The sequence below is a fragment of the Primulina tabacum genome, chromosome 16 (assembly GCF_025594145.1).
Source record: "Primulina tabacum isolate GXHZ01 chromosome 16, ASM2559414v2, whole genome shotgun sequence".
NCBI lineage: Eukaryota > Viridiplantae > Streptophyta > Magnoliopsida > Lamiales > Gesneriaceae > Primulina > Primulina tabacum.
The window spans coordinates 27,469,325-27,485,745 of NC_134565.1; the positions used below are offsets into that span (position 1 = coordinate 27,469,325).

General features: G+C 34.0%; 2 protein-coding genes across 5 annotated transcripts; both read right to left on the reverse strand.

Moving 5' to 3' along the window:
- Window positions 1–984: 984 nt before the first annotated feature.
- On the reverse strand, window positions 985–10,898 carry LOC142529919 (soluble inorganic pyrophosphatase 4-like). Of its 3 annotated transcripts, none has more exons than XM_075635625.1 (9): window positions 10,765–10,898; window positions 9,923–10,061; window positions 9,538–9,566; window positions 9,310–9,375; window positions 8,680–8,787; window positions 8,527–8,592; window positions 7,891–8,011; window positions 7,546–7,627; window positions 985–1,324 (listed from the first exon to the last, which is right to left on the reverse strand). In XM_075635625.1, exons 2-9 carry the CDS (start codon window positions 10,053–10,055, stop codon window positions 1,282–1,284), a joined length of 648 nt encoding a protein of 215 aa, XP_075491740.1. In that variant the 5' UTR covers window positions 10,056–10,061; window positions 10,765–10,898; the 3' UTR covers window positions 985–1,281. The 3 variants fall into 3 exon arrangements, with proteins under 3 accessions (XP_075491740.1, XP_075491738.1, XP_075491737.1); XM_075635623.1 differs by lacking the exon at window positions 10,765–10,898 and adding an exon at window positions 10,540–10,572; XM_075635622.1 differs by lacking the exon at window positions 10,765–10,898 and adding an exon at window positions 10,391–10,486.
- Window positions 10,899–11,131: 233 nt separating this feature from the next.
- On the reverse strand, window positions 11,132–15,974 carry LOC142529897 (replication factor C subunit 3-like). 2 transcript variants are annotated; one of them, XM_075635590.1, is made up of 11 exons: window positions 14,366–15,974; window positions 14,067–14,174; window positions 13,941–13,973; window positions 13,144–13,321; window positions 12,887–13,068; window positions 12,421–12,557; window positions 12,244–12,339; window positions 11,787–11,856; window positions 11,622–11,696; window positions 11,489–11,534; window positions 11,132–11,377 (listed from the first exon to the last, which is right to left on the reverse strand). In XM_075635590.1, the coding sequence occupies exons 1-11, from the start codon at window positions 14,945–14,947 to the stop codon at window positions 11,316–11,318; spliced, it is 1,569 nt and encodes a 522-aa protein (XP_075491705.1). In that variant the 5' UTR covers window positions 14,948–15,974; the 3' UTR covers window positions 11,132–11,315. The 2 variants fall into 2 exon arrangements, with proteins under 2 accessions (XP_075491705.1, XP_075491704.1); XM_075635589.1 differs by having other exon boundaries at window positions 14,067–14,177; window positions 14,366–15,973.
- Between the last annotated feature and the right edge of the window lie 447 nt (window positions 15,975–16,421).

Here is a 16,421-nt window from a genome sequence, read left to right on the forward strand (position 1 = left end):
ATGAACCGGATTAGGAGATCGAATAAATGAGTTCTTAAAGAAAGTTCGTAGGGATTTACAACAAGAGGAGCTACATCCGCTAATATCGGAGTATTGGAGCCAAGTGAAATTGTTCACTAAAGATATATACTAAAAATACTACGAATGTTTATTTAATTTAAATCATACGAGTGTCCAAAAAATATTTTAAATGTCAAAATAAAATTTTAAAACTCCCGCTGCGATTTGGACACGAGAAAAACGATAACACAACAATTTATCTATTATAAATATCAAGGTATGCATTATAGTTTGATTCATTCACACATTACTATCACTTAACACAAATCTCTTTGAATCTCATGTTTTGTTTGAGTATTGACTTAATCATCGGAAGAGCTTCACATGAGACATCTTTGTAGTGATGTATAGTTTTCTTATTTTCAAGACGCAATGAAAATTTAAAATTTTAATTTGATCATGCAATTTAAGCTTGAGCACTCGTGTTAAAAATGAAATTTTAAAACCTCGAACTAATGTAACAAATATTTTGGTTAAACTGATATATAAAACTTGAAACCGAAAGAATACAAAGAAATGAACACATATATTTTATTCTAGAAGTTCGATGACCAAATCTCTTTGCGTCTCGTCTTCTCATTTTCGAAAGGTTCCGCTAAATACTTTGATTTATACTAGCCTTTATATATTTTCAATCAATCCAGCAGAAGTCATATTCTCATAAGAAATCTTATCACCCACAATCATTAGGATGACAAACTCTATCAATCTACCGGATGATAAGTCAATAGATCAACTCTTACGACAACTTACTAACAGTTGCAAATTTATAACTCATACCAACCCAACAATAAAAGATAGACACAAAAGTCTAAAGAACATTTGAATTTAAAATGTTTCTAAATCACAATTATTAATTATTCAAAAAAACAAAAAGGGGCGATGTTTTTTGGAACGGTTTTCAAAATTCTAACACAAGTAATATCATCAAGAAGCAGGAGATAAAAATCTATTTTGAATTTAAAGAGTTTCACGAATTTATTTCGAATTTTATATCATCAGCAAACTCACTGGACAGCTAGGTTTACCTACTTAATTTTACAACTTCGAATGGCAGACATCATATCTTTGTGTTTTTTTTCTTGATTTTGGCTTTCATCATTGAGAAGCCAAAATTCTCCAGAAAATGGTGAAATTATTGATTCTAAAGTAAGGTTACGCTCACTCCCCGAAAGAATAAACAACCAACAGGATACGCTGATATGAGCTTGGCTTCTTTCGTCACTTCCTCAAGGATTCCACAATATAGGAAGCATACAGATCCCTGCAAATTGGAAAAAGAAAAGGATTAAGAAAATTGCTAAAAAAAATTATCACAGCAGATAATTTAAGCCGGATGTTCTGTTGAATCAATTTTATTTATATATCTGAATAATTATGCGTTGTAAATTATCTATTAAGTTAAACATAAAATTAAAGTGATCGGTTAAAATCTTGGCTATTAGGATTTAATGTATCTAATAGATTGTTGGTCTTTAATGTATAGAGACATAAGTGTAATTTCTGTTTTTATGATAGAGTAAAACAAAAATAGCAAAAAGATAATGATATACATTATCTATATATGAGTCATGGTCCGTTGATCGCGCTTAATTATGTTCTTTATTTTCTCCTCCATTAAGAAAATAGTTCGGAAGAGAAACTAAATGATTCCCTCAAAGAAAAAGAACGCGTAGATCTGGAAGATCAAGACACGTTTTAAAGAATTCAGGATTATGATTTCAAGTACAATACCACTTAAGTTTTTAGACAAATTCTTAATGAATTAGTATGATGGATTCTGTGGTTTATTTGGATTTTCTGCAACAAGTGGTAACAGAGCCACTCATCCTTAAATCATTGAAATTTGTTTAAATTTTTAGATATTTTTTGGTTTCAAATCTGGAAGAGAAAATTTTGTTTGAAATTTTTTTGATATGGTTTCAGCTCTAGAAAATATTTTTGTCGAAAATAAATCTTTTAAATTTTCAGTTTTAGTAAAGAGATTTTGGTTGAAAAATATAAAGATTCGGCAAAAGACTTCCATTTTCTGTCCATTTTTTGTTCGAAAAAATATTTTAGAGAAAAATCGAAAATTTGGGTTAATTTGTTTTTGCAAAAATCGACCTAGGGCATATCCAAAAGAATATAGTACAATCGGAGGTGCACAGGGGCGTGGATTTTGGGCGCATGACGTTCAGGACAGTACCAGGCGCGATTTCGAGGTGCCCCCGCGCGTGCCGCAAATAATTTTCGGAATTTTTTTTTACGGTTGAGGTTTATTCAGTTTAAGATTAAATTCTCAATTATTCAAATAATGATAAATTTATGTTTTTCCAAATAGAATGATTGAAATAAAATGTCGTCAGAGTGATCTCTTTTATGTAACTTAATTTTTATTTTGAAATACAAAAGGATTTTGGTATGTGTGATTTATATGGATATTGATTGGCTCAAATGAAGGTTAATATTTAATATAATTACATATGCACTTGTGGTGGTAAACATGTGATAATTGTTCGTTTTTCATACGAATAATAAATTGGCCCAAAGGAATGTTGTCATTTGATATGATACTAACTATCAGTATTTGACTGCTGCGGCAGGATATTACTTACAAGTTAATCTTTAAGAGTGCTCGATATTCTATTTATGGGGGTTAAGTTATTTGAATTTATTGATTATTTTATTTGGATATTTGTTAGAACATGTATATTTGGTTTTTTTTCTCTATTCAGATTTTGACTCCTGCAAATATTCATTCCAACATAAATATTATTCCTATGTTAAATGGCTTGAACTTTAAATCATGTCAAGTTCTCGGAGTCATGGATTTGGACCTTGCGATAAGGTCGACTCTCCTCCTACCATTATTGATAAAATTACATCTGATGAAAAGAAGGAGTTTGAAAGGTTGGAGAGATCGAATTGCATGTGTATGATGATTATGAAGATAGTCATTCTAGAAACATTCAGGGTACAATGTCTAGTGACATTGCTACGACTAAGACTTTCCTTCAGGACCTGAAAATAGGTTTGCTAAAAGTGAAGTCTGAAATCGGTACTTTTTTGGCAAGCCTCGTTTCAATCATGTACACAATTAAGGGCAACATAGGGAGTACATTATGGAAATCTCTTCTTGCATCAAGGTTGAAAGCACTGAAGCTTAACCTCTATGAGGACTTGCTGGTGCATCTGATTGTGATATTTCTTCCTCCTCAGTTTAACCAGCTCAAGGTAAGCTATAACTGTCAGAAAGAGATTTGGTTTCTGAATGAGCTCATATCGCACCGTGTTCAAGAATAGGAAAGGTTAAAGCAAGATAGAACTAAAAGTTCTCATTATGTATATACCTCGAAAGATAAAGGAAAGAAAATGAAGGATAAGGAAGCTGCGGATACACATCCTCCGAAGAAACAACAGAAGAATCCTAGTAATTCTCAAAGTGCTCGTTGTTTCTTCCGTGACAAGTGATGTGAATATAAAGAAGCAATGCACAAATTATCACGCTTGGCGTGCTAAGAAAGGTATGCATCTGCATAAGTGGTTTGTTTTAACGTTGATTTAACTTAAGTACCTAGACACACGTGTTAGATAGATTTTAATGCAACAACTCATATCAGTGTGTCTATGCAGGGTTGTCTGGATTGTTGAAAACCAAGTGATGCTGAAAGATTCATCTATGTTGGAGACGAACACAAAGTTGAAGTTAAGGCAACAAGAAAATTTAGATTATTGTTAAAGACTGAATATATTTGAATCTTTTTGAAATATTCATTGTATCTTCTTTTATACGGAATTTGATTTCTATTTCTGCATTGGATAAATTCAGTTAGTTCATTTGAAATGAATTCAGTTTGTTTCATGATTCAAAATTGGTTGGTTCTGGTTCTTTATTAAGATACAATAATCTTTATTATTTCGATGTTATTACTTCATTTAATGAACTCCTGCAAACAAGTAGAGGCACTGAAAGAAAATTAACAAATGATAATTCAGCTAAGTTATGACACATGAGATTGAGTCTTATCTCTTTAAAGAGAATAAGGAGACTTGTGTCAGATAAAATTCTCGAACCTTTATATTACACAAGTTTTAATAAGTGTGTTAATTGTATAAAGGAAAACAAACCAACAAAAAGATATTTGAAGCCAACAGGAGTTTAAGCGTCTTAGAACTTATACATATTGATATTTTTGGATCACTCCGTTCAGCTTCTTGGAATGATCAACAATATTTTATAACGTTCACAGAAGATTTTTCAAGATATGTTTTCATTTATCTCATCCATGAAAAGCAGTCATTGGATGTGTTCAAAAGTCATAAAGATGAAGTTGAAAATCAACTTAGTTAAGATTAAAAGCGTCAGATTTGACCGTGGTGATGAATATTATGGTACATATGATGGTTGCGGTGAACGTCATCTAGGACCTTCAGCTAGATTCTTATAGAAATAATGTATCGTCCTATAGTACATTATGCAGGGTTCGTCCACTGAATGGTGTTGCTGAAAGGCGAATAGAATGCTTAAGGACATGGTGAGGTGTGTGATTAGTCATTCTAGATTACTAGAATCGCTCTGGGGAGAGGCACTAAAGACCGAAACATATATCCTTAACAGAGTTTCAACTAAGGTAGCAACGAAAACCCGTCGTGAACTTTGGACAAGCAAAAAGTCTAATCTTAAAGATCTGCACGTTCGGGGATATCTAGCTGAGGTAAGGCCTTATATGCCTAATGAAAAGAAATTGGAGTCAAGGACGGTCAACTTTTATTTTATTAGATACTCTTAAAGATCTAGGGGTACAAGTTTTATGATCCCACAATTAAGTCGATTTTTTACTCAGAAAATGCCCGTTTTTTTATGATGTTGAGTTCGTAATGAGAGATAAAGTAAGTGATATTGTCTTTGAATAGAAATATGTAAATATTCACACATGTGTCTTGGACATTGATCAAGATCACATTACTCACTTTGACCAGGAGTCCAAGACACAATACATAAAGAAAACATTGGAGATCTTCTTATTCCAGATGAACAAACTCAAGCACCTACAGAACCTATGCTATTAAGGAGATCCATTAGAGAGCGGAGAAATGCAATGTTAGTTGATTACATTGTATTTCTTCAAAAACATGAGGTAGACATTAGAATGATGGACGATGGTCCTATCAACTTCCGTCATGCCATAGAAATTTCTAACTCTCAAAAGTGGAATGATGTCATGAATGAGGAAATATAGTCTTTGAAGGATAATGACGTATAGATCTTGTCCCATTAGCCTTAAGGTACAAACTACAAAGCCTATTGGTTGCAAATAGATATTTAAAACCAATAGGGATTCGATAGACAATGCGGAAAGATATAAGGCTCGCCTTGTCACTAAATGTTTTACACTGAGAGAAAACATTGATTATGAAGAGACTTTCTCTCCGATTTCTTCGAAAGACTCTTCAAGGATTATAATAGCTTTGGTGGCACATTTCGATCTTGAGCTTCATCAGATGAATGTAAAGATTGTGTTTCTAAATGTTGACTTTGATGAAACGATTTATATGATGCAGCCAGAAATTTTGTGTCCAAAGACAAAAATAATATGGTTTGTAAATTAAAGAAATACATTTAAGGCTCAAACAGACATCTCGACAATGGTATTTCAAATTGCATCAAGTGATAATCCCGTTTGATTTTGAGATGAATTTGGTCGATGATTATGTGTATCATAAATTATATGTTGATGACATTTGGTTCACTAGCAATGATATAGAGTTGGTCATTCCTAAACCAACGAATATCCATGTGGCAAAGGGAGACAGTATCGGAAAATGTCTCAAGAATGATTTTGAGGAAAAGGAAATGCAGAAAATTCCCTATAGCGGAGAGTCTGATTTATGCTCATGTTTGAGGAGACAATATCGAAAAATGTCTAAAGAATGGTTCTGAGAAAAAAGAAATGCAGAAGATTCCCTATACGTATTTAGCGGAGAGTCTGACTTATGCTCATGTTTGTACACGTCTAGATATTGCATACATGACATGAATGCTGGGACGATATTTAAGTAATCCAGGACATGAACATTGAAAATTAGTCAAAAGAGTTTTACAGTACCTACAGAGAACAAAAGATTACATGCTCATATATCAGAGGTTGGATCAGCTTGAAATCATTGGTATACTAACTCCGGTTTTTTCGTATGCCAAAATAGTATGAAATCTTTGTCGGGCTACATCTATCTTTCACCATGACAACTGAGTTTGTAGCATGTTATGAGGCATCCAATCATGGAATATAACTGCAAAATTTTGTCACGGGACTTGCGCATAGTTGATGGCATTGAAAGACCACTAAGAATACATTATGACAATAAATCAGCAGTTATGTATTCCAATAATAATAGGAGCTCGAAGAAGTCAAAACATATTGACATCAAGTTCCTGGTTGTTAAAGAAAAATTCATATTAGAAAGTTGTCTATTGAGCATATCAGTACAAACTCCTGGTTGCAGATCCACTTACTAGGATACTACCACCAAACAGTTTCATAAGCACATTACTCGTATGAGTGTTATGTCAATTGATGAAATTCAGTTTTAGTATTATTTTGTTATTTTAAATACTTTTCAATTGTAGACATTTTCATTTACAAATATGTAAATTTATTTTCTGCGGAATTAAATTTCAAATTAAGTCACACTATGATTATAGTTTAAAGTTTGATCTCCATAAGGTTTAGAGATGACCAGTTGGAAGTAAGCATGTTATGATCACATTGCATTAAATTTACATGCTACACATCCACTTCATAATTCATGTCATTTAGTTGTGTTGACATATGTGATCATTGATTGGTCTTAATTACCTTGAGTATAACGAAGACTGCTTTGATCCTAATGTTAATGTGATTGATGAACCAGATTGGTTATAGATACATTTCGAAATGACAATATTTTTGAGCTCATAAGGTTATTTTCACAAACATAATTATAAAGTTACGCATATAGTCCAAGTGGGAGGTTGTTTGATCAATTTTATTTATATGAGATCATATCTAAATAATTATGCGTTGAGAGTTGTCTATTAAGTTATGTCCAAAATTAAAATGATCGATTAAAGTTTTGACTATTGAAATTTAATATATCTAATAGACATTTAATGTATAGAGACATAAGTGTAATTTCTATTTTGATGATTAGCTAAAACTTAAGTATCAGAAGATAATGATAAACATTATCTATATATAGATGAATCATACATAATCATGTTTCATATTCTCTCACATTAAGAAATAGAAAAATAAAAGATTATCTCAAGGAAAAAACGCATAGATCCTGGGAGATCAAGACATATTTTAAAAAATTCGGAATTATGGCTTTAGGTTTCCTTTTACATAAGTTTTTAGTCAAATTCTTAATGATTTAACATGAAATTATGTGATTTACGTGAATTTTCCACATGTTCATGTTTAAAAAACTTGAAGCTGATTTTCGTTGAATCTTTGGACTCACATGGAGTGCCTGACTGCATCAACAGCTGCTTTAGCTGGCAGGAAGTCTTCAACTGCAACTTCTTTGTTCTCATTCTTTTTGTCTATTTAATACAAGTCAAGGACCTGGAATATGATCAAACATAAACTATAAACAACTAACTATTCATTTTTTGTTTTTACTGTCAGTAACTTGGATTGAGGGCTAAACTTGTAACAAATAAAAACAGCTCGACTCTGAGTTAAAATACTTGTGTATCAAATTTTTGCTCAAAAAAGGATTTCTTTCAAAATGTTCACGAGGTATAAAATATAAAAGATGAATGAGTGAATAATAAGTAGTGATTGATGATTGCTAAGTGGATACAGTCCTCAAAGAAGCGGCGGATTTCAGCCAGGCGGTGTGGTGGAAGATCCTTTATGTCCTCGTGATGGCGAAACTCGGGGTCATCAGCACATACCGCAATTATTTTGTCATCCTTTTCACCCTGTGGATTGAATGAATTCCTGTGAGCTAGCAGTTTTGCAAAATAATCTATTACAGTTACAAATATAACTTGGAAGAATCTCCAGGGATGCCTTGATACTCTGCAACCAGTTCAAAAGTTTTAGGGATACAAGGGTCAATTGTGGCTACCATCTATCCTGCTCCAAAAGGTTGCATCAACTTGTAAATTTTTAGAATCTAACATGTGTCGCTGAACCATGGTGCAACTCAAATTCTTTTTAAAATCATATATAGTAAGCCATTAATGCTGCGTTGTAATCACTATGCCACCACACATACAACCACATAAGATAATGGGGCCAATTGTTGCTCCCTAATACGTTCCATAAACTATGTTCTTCCCACAATTCCTCTTCGAAAATGTTGTGTACACGTTGAACTAAATAGTGCTTTTAGAGGTTTTTCAAGACATGTAGAGACTAATTTTAATCAAGAAGCATCAATTTGGCGAAGTAAAATACTGTACCAGCGTTCCAGAACTAGTGAAAGGCGTACCTGATCTATCATTGGCATCAGCCCAATGGCACGTGCACGGAGGTAAGTACCTGGTAGTACAGGTTCCTGTGCAGAACCCACAAAAAATATGAGCAAGACTAATAAATTTCCAGTAGTAAACATAAAAAATGACATTTATCAAGTCGGAGCAACCTGCATCAGAACTAGAACATCCAAAGGATCACTATCTTCACAAAGGGTTCGAGGGATGAAACCATAGTTGTGTGGATAGACAACAGATGAGTAGAGCACTCGATCAACCTGTAACAAAATTACTATTTTTAGTACTTCACTACGAAGATGGAAAACACAACATAAAGCAAATTTTCATTCTGCTCTTGAACATAGAAGGAACCGGCATTGAGTAAACTGAGTGCACATATGAAGAACACGGAAGAACATTATTATGAAAAATTGCTGAAATGGAGATTGTTTTGCAAAAGTAGATCCTATCATGTTTCTGGAAACCCAGACTTCTCTTATTCCGTGCAATGTTATGACGTGTGGTTTTAAGGCCATGCATGCCCATTTGCTCTCTTAGCCAAAGTAACAGAAGATTGAACCGTTGAGTTCATTGGCAAAAAGAAACAAAATTTTCTGTTAAGGATTCATAGAAAGATTGTTTAGCTAATAGAACTCACAAATATAATCAAGCACATTTTCCGAAAGGTATAGCATAACTTCAAACAAAATCTTTTTTTCGTCAAAAAAGAAAAACCAAACTGATCAGCAAACAAGTAGTGTTTTGCTTCACATAAAAGTACATGGAAATGAATTTCTCACCTTGATGAGGCCGCTGTTTTTGTCAAGCTCATATTTAACCTTGCTGCCTTTACCAATTTCAATCACCTGCCAAGTTACTACAGATCAAAATACTATAACAACAAAGATAATCACATTAAACATACATTCAACATTAGCATCACATTTTTTTAAAAGAAAAAATATGCTGACAATGATTTTGAAATTTTACAATATTAAAAGGGCCACATGAAGAGAAGAATCACTCACACAGTTGAAAGTTGCTGGTGCCCCTGGCCCTGCATATCACAAAATTAGATTAAAAACGTATGTAATGCAGAGTAGAGAAAGAAAATCAGATAGGATAAAGAATGGCTATGGCTCCCGAAGAGGTTGATTCTAGAAATAAAAAAAGAGGTCATCTTAAATCTTAAATTTATGTAACTATATAATTTTATCAAGTTTTAGTTTAGTCCCGCCACGAGATTTGATCCTAAATTTTCTACCCCTACCACTCACTAGAATTATATTAGGAAAACCAATATTCTCATCTCAAATAAACTGAAAAAGCAAATTTAATGCACAACTTTAGCCCAAAAAAAAAAAAGTTTCGAATCTTCTTGACGACGATTCAATAGTTGGGTATAAATATTACCAATTTCCAAGTCATGCCATGGATGAGCAGCGACAGTTCTCCGTGACATAGAGGCTAGAATTCTTTCATTAAGAGCAACATGAGAGTTTGCCGAACTTTTCCCGGTCTTGTATTCTCCCTGGCTGTCGCCCATACTCAACTAATTATATAAATAAAACCAAAATATCAATATTTTTAGGAAAGATTCCCATGAAATCAATCATTACAAAAATAAATTCATGTTTGATACATTATTTAAAGTTAGAGAAACAGATATTTGATAAGATCTAATTACAGTATACTTGGTATAAAATCGTGGATCCATATTTGATATATGTAGACATACATAGATATTCAACAAGGTTTTATTGTTATATAATTTATAGAGCTGTAATAATACAAGCATGTTTTTATAGAACATCCTCTCTTTCACACTCTTAGATGCCATGAAAGAAAAACAGAAAAAAAAATAAAAAAATCAAAGCTTACGATGAATTCATTTTTCATGAAAGGATAAAACTGAACAAAGTGAAGAAACTGTAAAGTGGCTATGAGATAAGCATATTGCATACGGACAGCAAAAAAAATTGATTTTTTAAAATTTAATTTAATTTTCTGGCAACTCCCAGTTATCGTACGCAGTTTGCATCAGCCATCCAGTTTCTTGGAATCAATCAGCTGTTGTAAGTTAAGCTTCAACGATTCTACCAACACAATTAATCAAATTCACTTGTAAATCACTAAAACAACCGCAATAACGAAACTTGGATAATAATCAAAGATACCAAACACAATAAAGAAAGAAGACACAACTGTTTAACAATATTTCTTGATGACAATGGAATAATAGAAGTGTGACTTACAGTTTACAGGGAGAGAGATAGAATTTAGAAGCTTTCCGAATAATAATAATGATAATATAAAGAGAGAGAGAGAGAGAGTGCGGTGCGGCAACAGATGATTCGTGATCGGAATATATATATACACACACATGTGAAAAGCTACCAATGGATCCGTGCCACCTAATTTTATATATTTTGTTTTGTACCCAAAAAAAATAATACTTTTGTGGGAGACGGGAGGGTTGCGAATATAAGTATTCTTTCTTTTTCTTATCTTTTTTCCTACAAGAACATATATATATATATATAGAGAGAGAGAGAGAGACACGCGCAACATACATACATACACAAACATATATATACATAGGTATAGGGATATAGCATCATGCATCACCATAACTTTTTATTGAAACATTGAAGCAAATGGTTGGGACTTTTCGGATTCCCGTGCGTTCACAATTACACCATTAGCAGTATACAGAATAATACAAAATACAATCACGTAAACAGTTTTCCCACTTCTTGAACTTCTAATGCACATAAGAGGCCATGAGAGAATGTTGTTCTTGCTACTATGAGACGTGCCGACTTGAAGAGCTTTTCCTATATATACTCATAAATTTGGCGACGAATTCTGCACCATCAACTCAAATTCAGTGAACATCAAAAGACTGAACGGGCACTAACCATAAAAAATAATCTCTAAAGCATTAACAAATGATTAGAAGTGGTCCATCAACATTACCTTCTAGCTTTAGCAAGGCCGTTGTTCCACTTGGGAGTCTTTTATCCTGCAGATGGATATTCCATCGCTCATATGCTTCCCTTTATGTTCTGATTTGTGCAAATTGAAAAAGTTGTGAAAGAATGATACTCACATAATATGCGTACCAATAGTAAAGTTCCCTTTTCAACTTTGGCTCAACTCCCTGAAGGAATTGTTCAACAAGTTTCTGCAAAGTTGGCTATTTGTTATGATACAAACTAAATAAGACAGGTAATACAATCAGCAGTGCTGGAAAAAATTTATATTGGCCTGTTACCAGGAGAATCAATTTTGGATGAACAAAATCAGCAAGAAGCTTCTGAACCTTCCCACGAATGAGAAATAATCTGACCAAGACAAAATGCACATGTTTACCGTTAAGTGAAACATTCATGACAACTTAGAACAGTGGCGGGGTTAAAATATCTTTGTAGATGTGAAAAATGAAGCTCTTAGACCTCTTTCAAGGTAGTGATATATGCTTTTGTCTATGTTTAGTTAACTTTAGGAAATAATTTTTATTGTAATTGTGAGAAAGCAACAATTGGCCATGTTGTTCTTGATCATTGGTTTACTATATGGCAAATCAAGTTGAAATGTGGTGGCTGAATCTACTTAAAATTTCGAGCTGTAGTATCAACTATAATTTTTGGTACACCAACAAAAACTCGATCCTATAATATCTTAGTATTAGTACCAAACGAGCATTATAAAAATGATAATTGCACTAATACCTCTTAGGCAATGGATCTTCAAGAATATCAGCAGCAAGTTCCACGAGGGACTCTTCCCATCCTATTGGAATAGGTTGATCCTCCGCAAAGGGATAGCTGAAAGTTCTTAATTTAAGTCCAAAAAGCAAAAAAAAATCCTGGCCACTAGCCTTAAAAATCTTCCATTAATGAACATACTTGTGTGCTTTACAGGCTTCAAGTGCCATGACAGCTCGCCTCAGGTTTTGCTTTGATTTGGTTGCAATTTTAGCAGCAAAGCTCATTGGTAATTCAAAACCTTCTCTTTTTGCTATCTGGAGAAGAACTTCCATGACCTACGGGTGAAAGGAAAATAAGAAGAAGAAAAAAATCATTGATGATATAAATATGACAATATAATCTTCTTTTATTAAGCTGTGTAAATATTATAGTCCAAATTCAAAGAGTATATTCTAGAATATGTCAATATATTCACATGTATAAAGAGGTTAGTTATATTTTAATCTAAATTTAACAGATAGAAACTTATTTTTATGGGCATCGTACCGTGGATGTGTTCCATCATGGCTGGACCACAAAAATCCAGTATTGCATCCCATTCTCTTTTCAACATAACATTACGACTTTTAAAATTTAACAAATATTATTTGTCATACATACTTACTTCATGTGTCACAGGAGCCTCAACCTTGATAATTTTGCATCGGCTCTTAACAGACTCAAGGATATCTACGTCATCTTCACAGCAAAGAATTAACTTACAAGAATCTGAGTAACAGTCCATGATCCATTTTATAAGGTGTTGTATGTTTTCTGGGGCTTTGTCAACATCATACAGAACCAATACTGCAAGTCAGAAAATAGTTAATATTACAATTAAAGCTTATGATTAAAAAGAGTAGCATGAACATGAAAATAGACCTTTATACTCTGGCTTCATAGCTGCGGTGCTGATTTCTGGGGTGACAGTATATTTGCTGCTTATTTCCTTGACCAAAGCTGTTAGTGCATATGCTGCCTTAGGCTCTATGTACACATTAAGTTCCACATGGTGAGAACTTGAGCTTACAGGAACAACTACTTGCATAGGTCTTGACTCCTGTTGGCATTACAAAATGATAACTCAATTTGAAGTCTTGTAATTGCTTTAGAAAGAAATAATATAGATGGACGTCGGAGAAAGACATTGAGAATAAGATTATATCTAGATAATAACGATCACCGGATCAATGCTTCAACAGTATAAAAAATGAACCAAGTATAAAGTCACACACGTATATATAGATATATAATCTAGATAATGACGATCACCAGATCCATGCTTCAACAGTATAAAAAATGAACCAAGTATAAAGTAACTCAGGTATTTATATGTGTATGTGTGTGTATGATTTCTCAAATTTTTTGCTAAATAATATTTATTACCCATGACATTGTGGCTTCAATGCTTTTTACTGAATATTATATCAGTATTTTTGGTGCTATCATGGAAACTAGTCCACTAGAATACTAATTATATAGACCTGAATTTAGATTTGGCCTTTGCACAAAAAAAATAAGGTATTGTCATTTGCAATATTAACTCAATCGGCAATTTGGGAAACTTTAGATCTGAACATGAGAAGGATTGAGCACATTTACGGTGAGTGTTCAGTCTTTCCATGTCTAGATTTTTAATAGACGCAAGGGTTTGAGAAAATCATCAGTGGCTAACATACCATAACCTGAAAGTATCGTAAATCATGAGATATCTGCCAAAGGAAAATTCAGGTAGATTTCAGTTAGGTATCCAAAATATGTGTGTATGAAATTAAAGATGCGCAATAAGGAACAAAAGAACATACATTCCAAACTGGATCACCATATATTTCACGCAGAAGAGCCATTGTCAGTGACTTCTTACCAGAACCAGGTGGTCCTTTCAACAAGATATGAGGGAAAATCTCACTGGTCTTCTATGAACAATGAAAATATTAAGAATCAATAAACCATATTTAGAGATGGAGATAATTATATTTTAGCATTTGAGCCAGGCTGAGAGTAAAATATATCTTTCTCTTCCTCGTTTGGTTGATTAAGTTTATTTATTCTATCAGAAACCAGAGACAAGTCTTTTGCAAAGAATGTAAACAGAACCCCTTACAAGTTGTTGAAGAAGCTGAGCCTCCTGCTTATGGCAAGTGAATCCAATCAATGAACCAGGCTGGTGTTTATCAGCCCAAAATGGCCTCAAGCTCTCCACCACAATTGCTTTCTCAATAAATGAAGCTTCGTCAAAAGGTCTCTCTTTTTCTGGAGATTTTTGAAACTTCTTGCAGGATCCTTTCTTAATGCAAGAAAACCAAGCATCTGTCTGGCCTTTTCTTCTATTGGCTATGAATTTTTTTGTACTCGCACTAGTCCTACCACTCGAGTCACTTATGTTACTACTTTGCCGGCTTACAACAGAGCTTGAGTTTGTTGTTGTTTGAGAAATTGCCTGAATATCGTGATTGAAATTCAAGGTCACTTTGTTCCCCTGAGAGCCAGGATTTCTGTCGACAAAACCAGGTGGTTTTGGGAGAGGTTTTCTTGGATCGACACTAACATTTTTCGGAAGCACCACCTTCTGAAAGCCACCATAGTCCTTAGAAAAGAAAATGTCCCCCGGAGAAATGGAATCAGTGCTCTCAAAGTTGGGAGCATGATTGTCCGATTCTTTAGAAACCTTAGCATTTGCAAGCATTTCATTGATTTCAGACACTAAAGGGACATGCTTATGAGGAGTTTCATGAGGCAAAGGGGGGAATTTTGTCCCGTCCCCTTGATCATATTTGATATGTTGCCCCCTTTCTCTAAACCTTGTTCTGGGAGCAGATGCCGTTCTCCTACTGTAATCAGATTTCTCTCTCCCTCTACTTGAATCATGATTCGACTTTTGATAAACCAGACCATGAACCTTTCCACCACTTTATATGAAGAAACATATCTCCTACGCTCGGATGTTGAAAAGGGGCTCGCATTTTCAATATAGTTTTCGGGATTAGTCCTTTGTTCGGATTGTGCGATTTCACAAACAGTTGCACCAGAATCATTATTCTTACTACTATCGAGATTAGTCCTCCGATCAGACTTAGCAAAAGGACTCGAGTTTCTGTCCAAATCAGAATAAGTCCTACGCGTAAAAGGACTACGATTTCTATATAGATCATTATATGAAAGGGGGGGAGCATTACCATGCTCTCCTCGCGGCTTATATGGCGATATACTGTGCCTCCTTCGAGAAGAACCTGAGGATGTAGCCTCCATTTCTACGAGCATGCCAGCGGATTGCATCACTTCCACACCATCCAGAGGAATCCTGCTCCTACTCTGCATATCAAATCCCTTATTCTGAGTTTCTCTCCTGGGACTGTCGAGCCAATCAGTTTCAGTATCCGACGGCTCATAACCACTTCTTCTCCTGTTGTTACGCAATGTGCTCTCCATTTTCAATCCACAGACAAGAAACTGTATCAGATGATATGCATACAAAATCTTCAAAGCATGGAGTGCTAGTCAGTTTAGGAAGGATTTTGGGGGCCGGGAAGATGATGAGTACGAGTGTTTGGCGGTACGATGAATCCAAATTCCTGAAATGGGTAGATTGTGAGAGCATCGTCGATGTTTATAGTGGAGACAAGCGAAGTGTACGAGGACAGAAGCATCGGTGAAGTCGACGATTACTAAACGTGGAATTGCTAATAAGAACAGAAACAGCATATGCAAGCCTTTTTCATAGACAAGGATGTTTCTTTTTCCTGCGATCTCAAAGCATTTCGGGTCGGGTATTTCGGGGCCCCGACCTGAATTACACTATGAATTTTATGATAAATGAATTAATTAATATGGGCTTGCTGGCTTAATTGAATTTGTGTTTTAGTTTCTTGCATTTGTTTTTATATTCAAATTTATTTGTTCTTTATTTAATTCATATTAATTAATTAAAAAACTTAAGAATAATAATTTTTTGATTTTGAATATAGGGTAAATAACCTAAAATCCATAGCCATAGTCTCATTTTATGGTTCGAGTCATCTAGTAATCATGAGAATATTGAATAACAATCTAACATTTGTTCCATTTTCTCGAAACCAAGGTGAAATGTCCACTACTCGTTTTCTTTAAAAAATACAAATTTTTTTATATAAAACATACTCTCGGCCCTATATATATATATA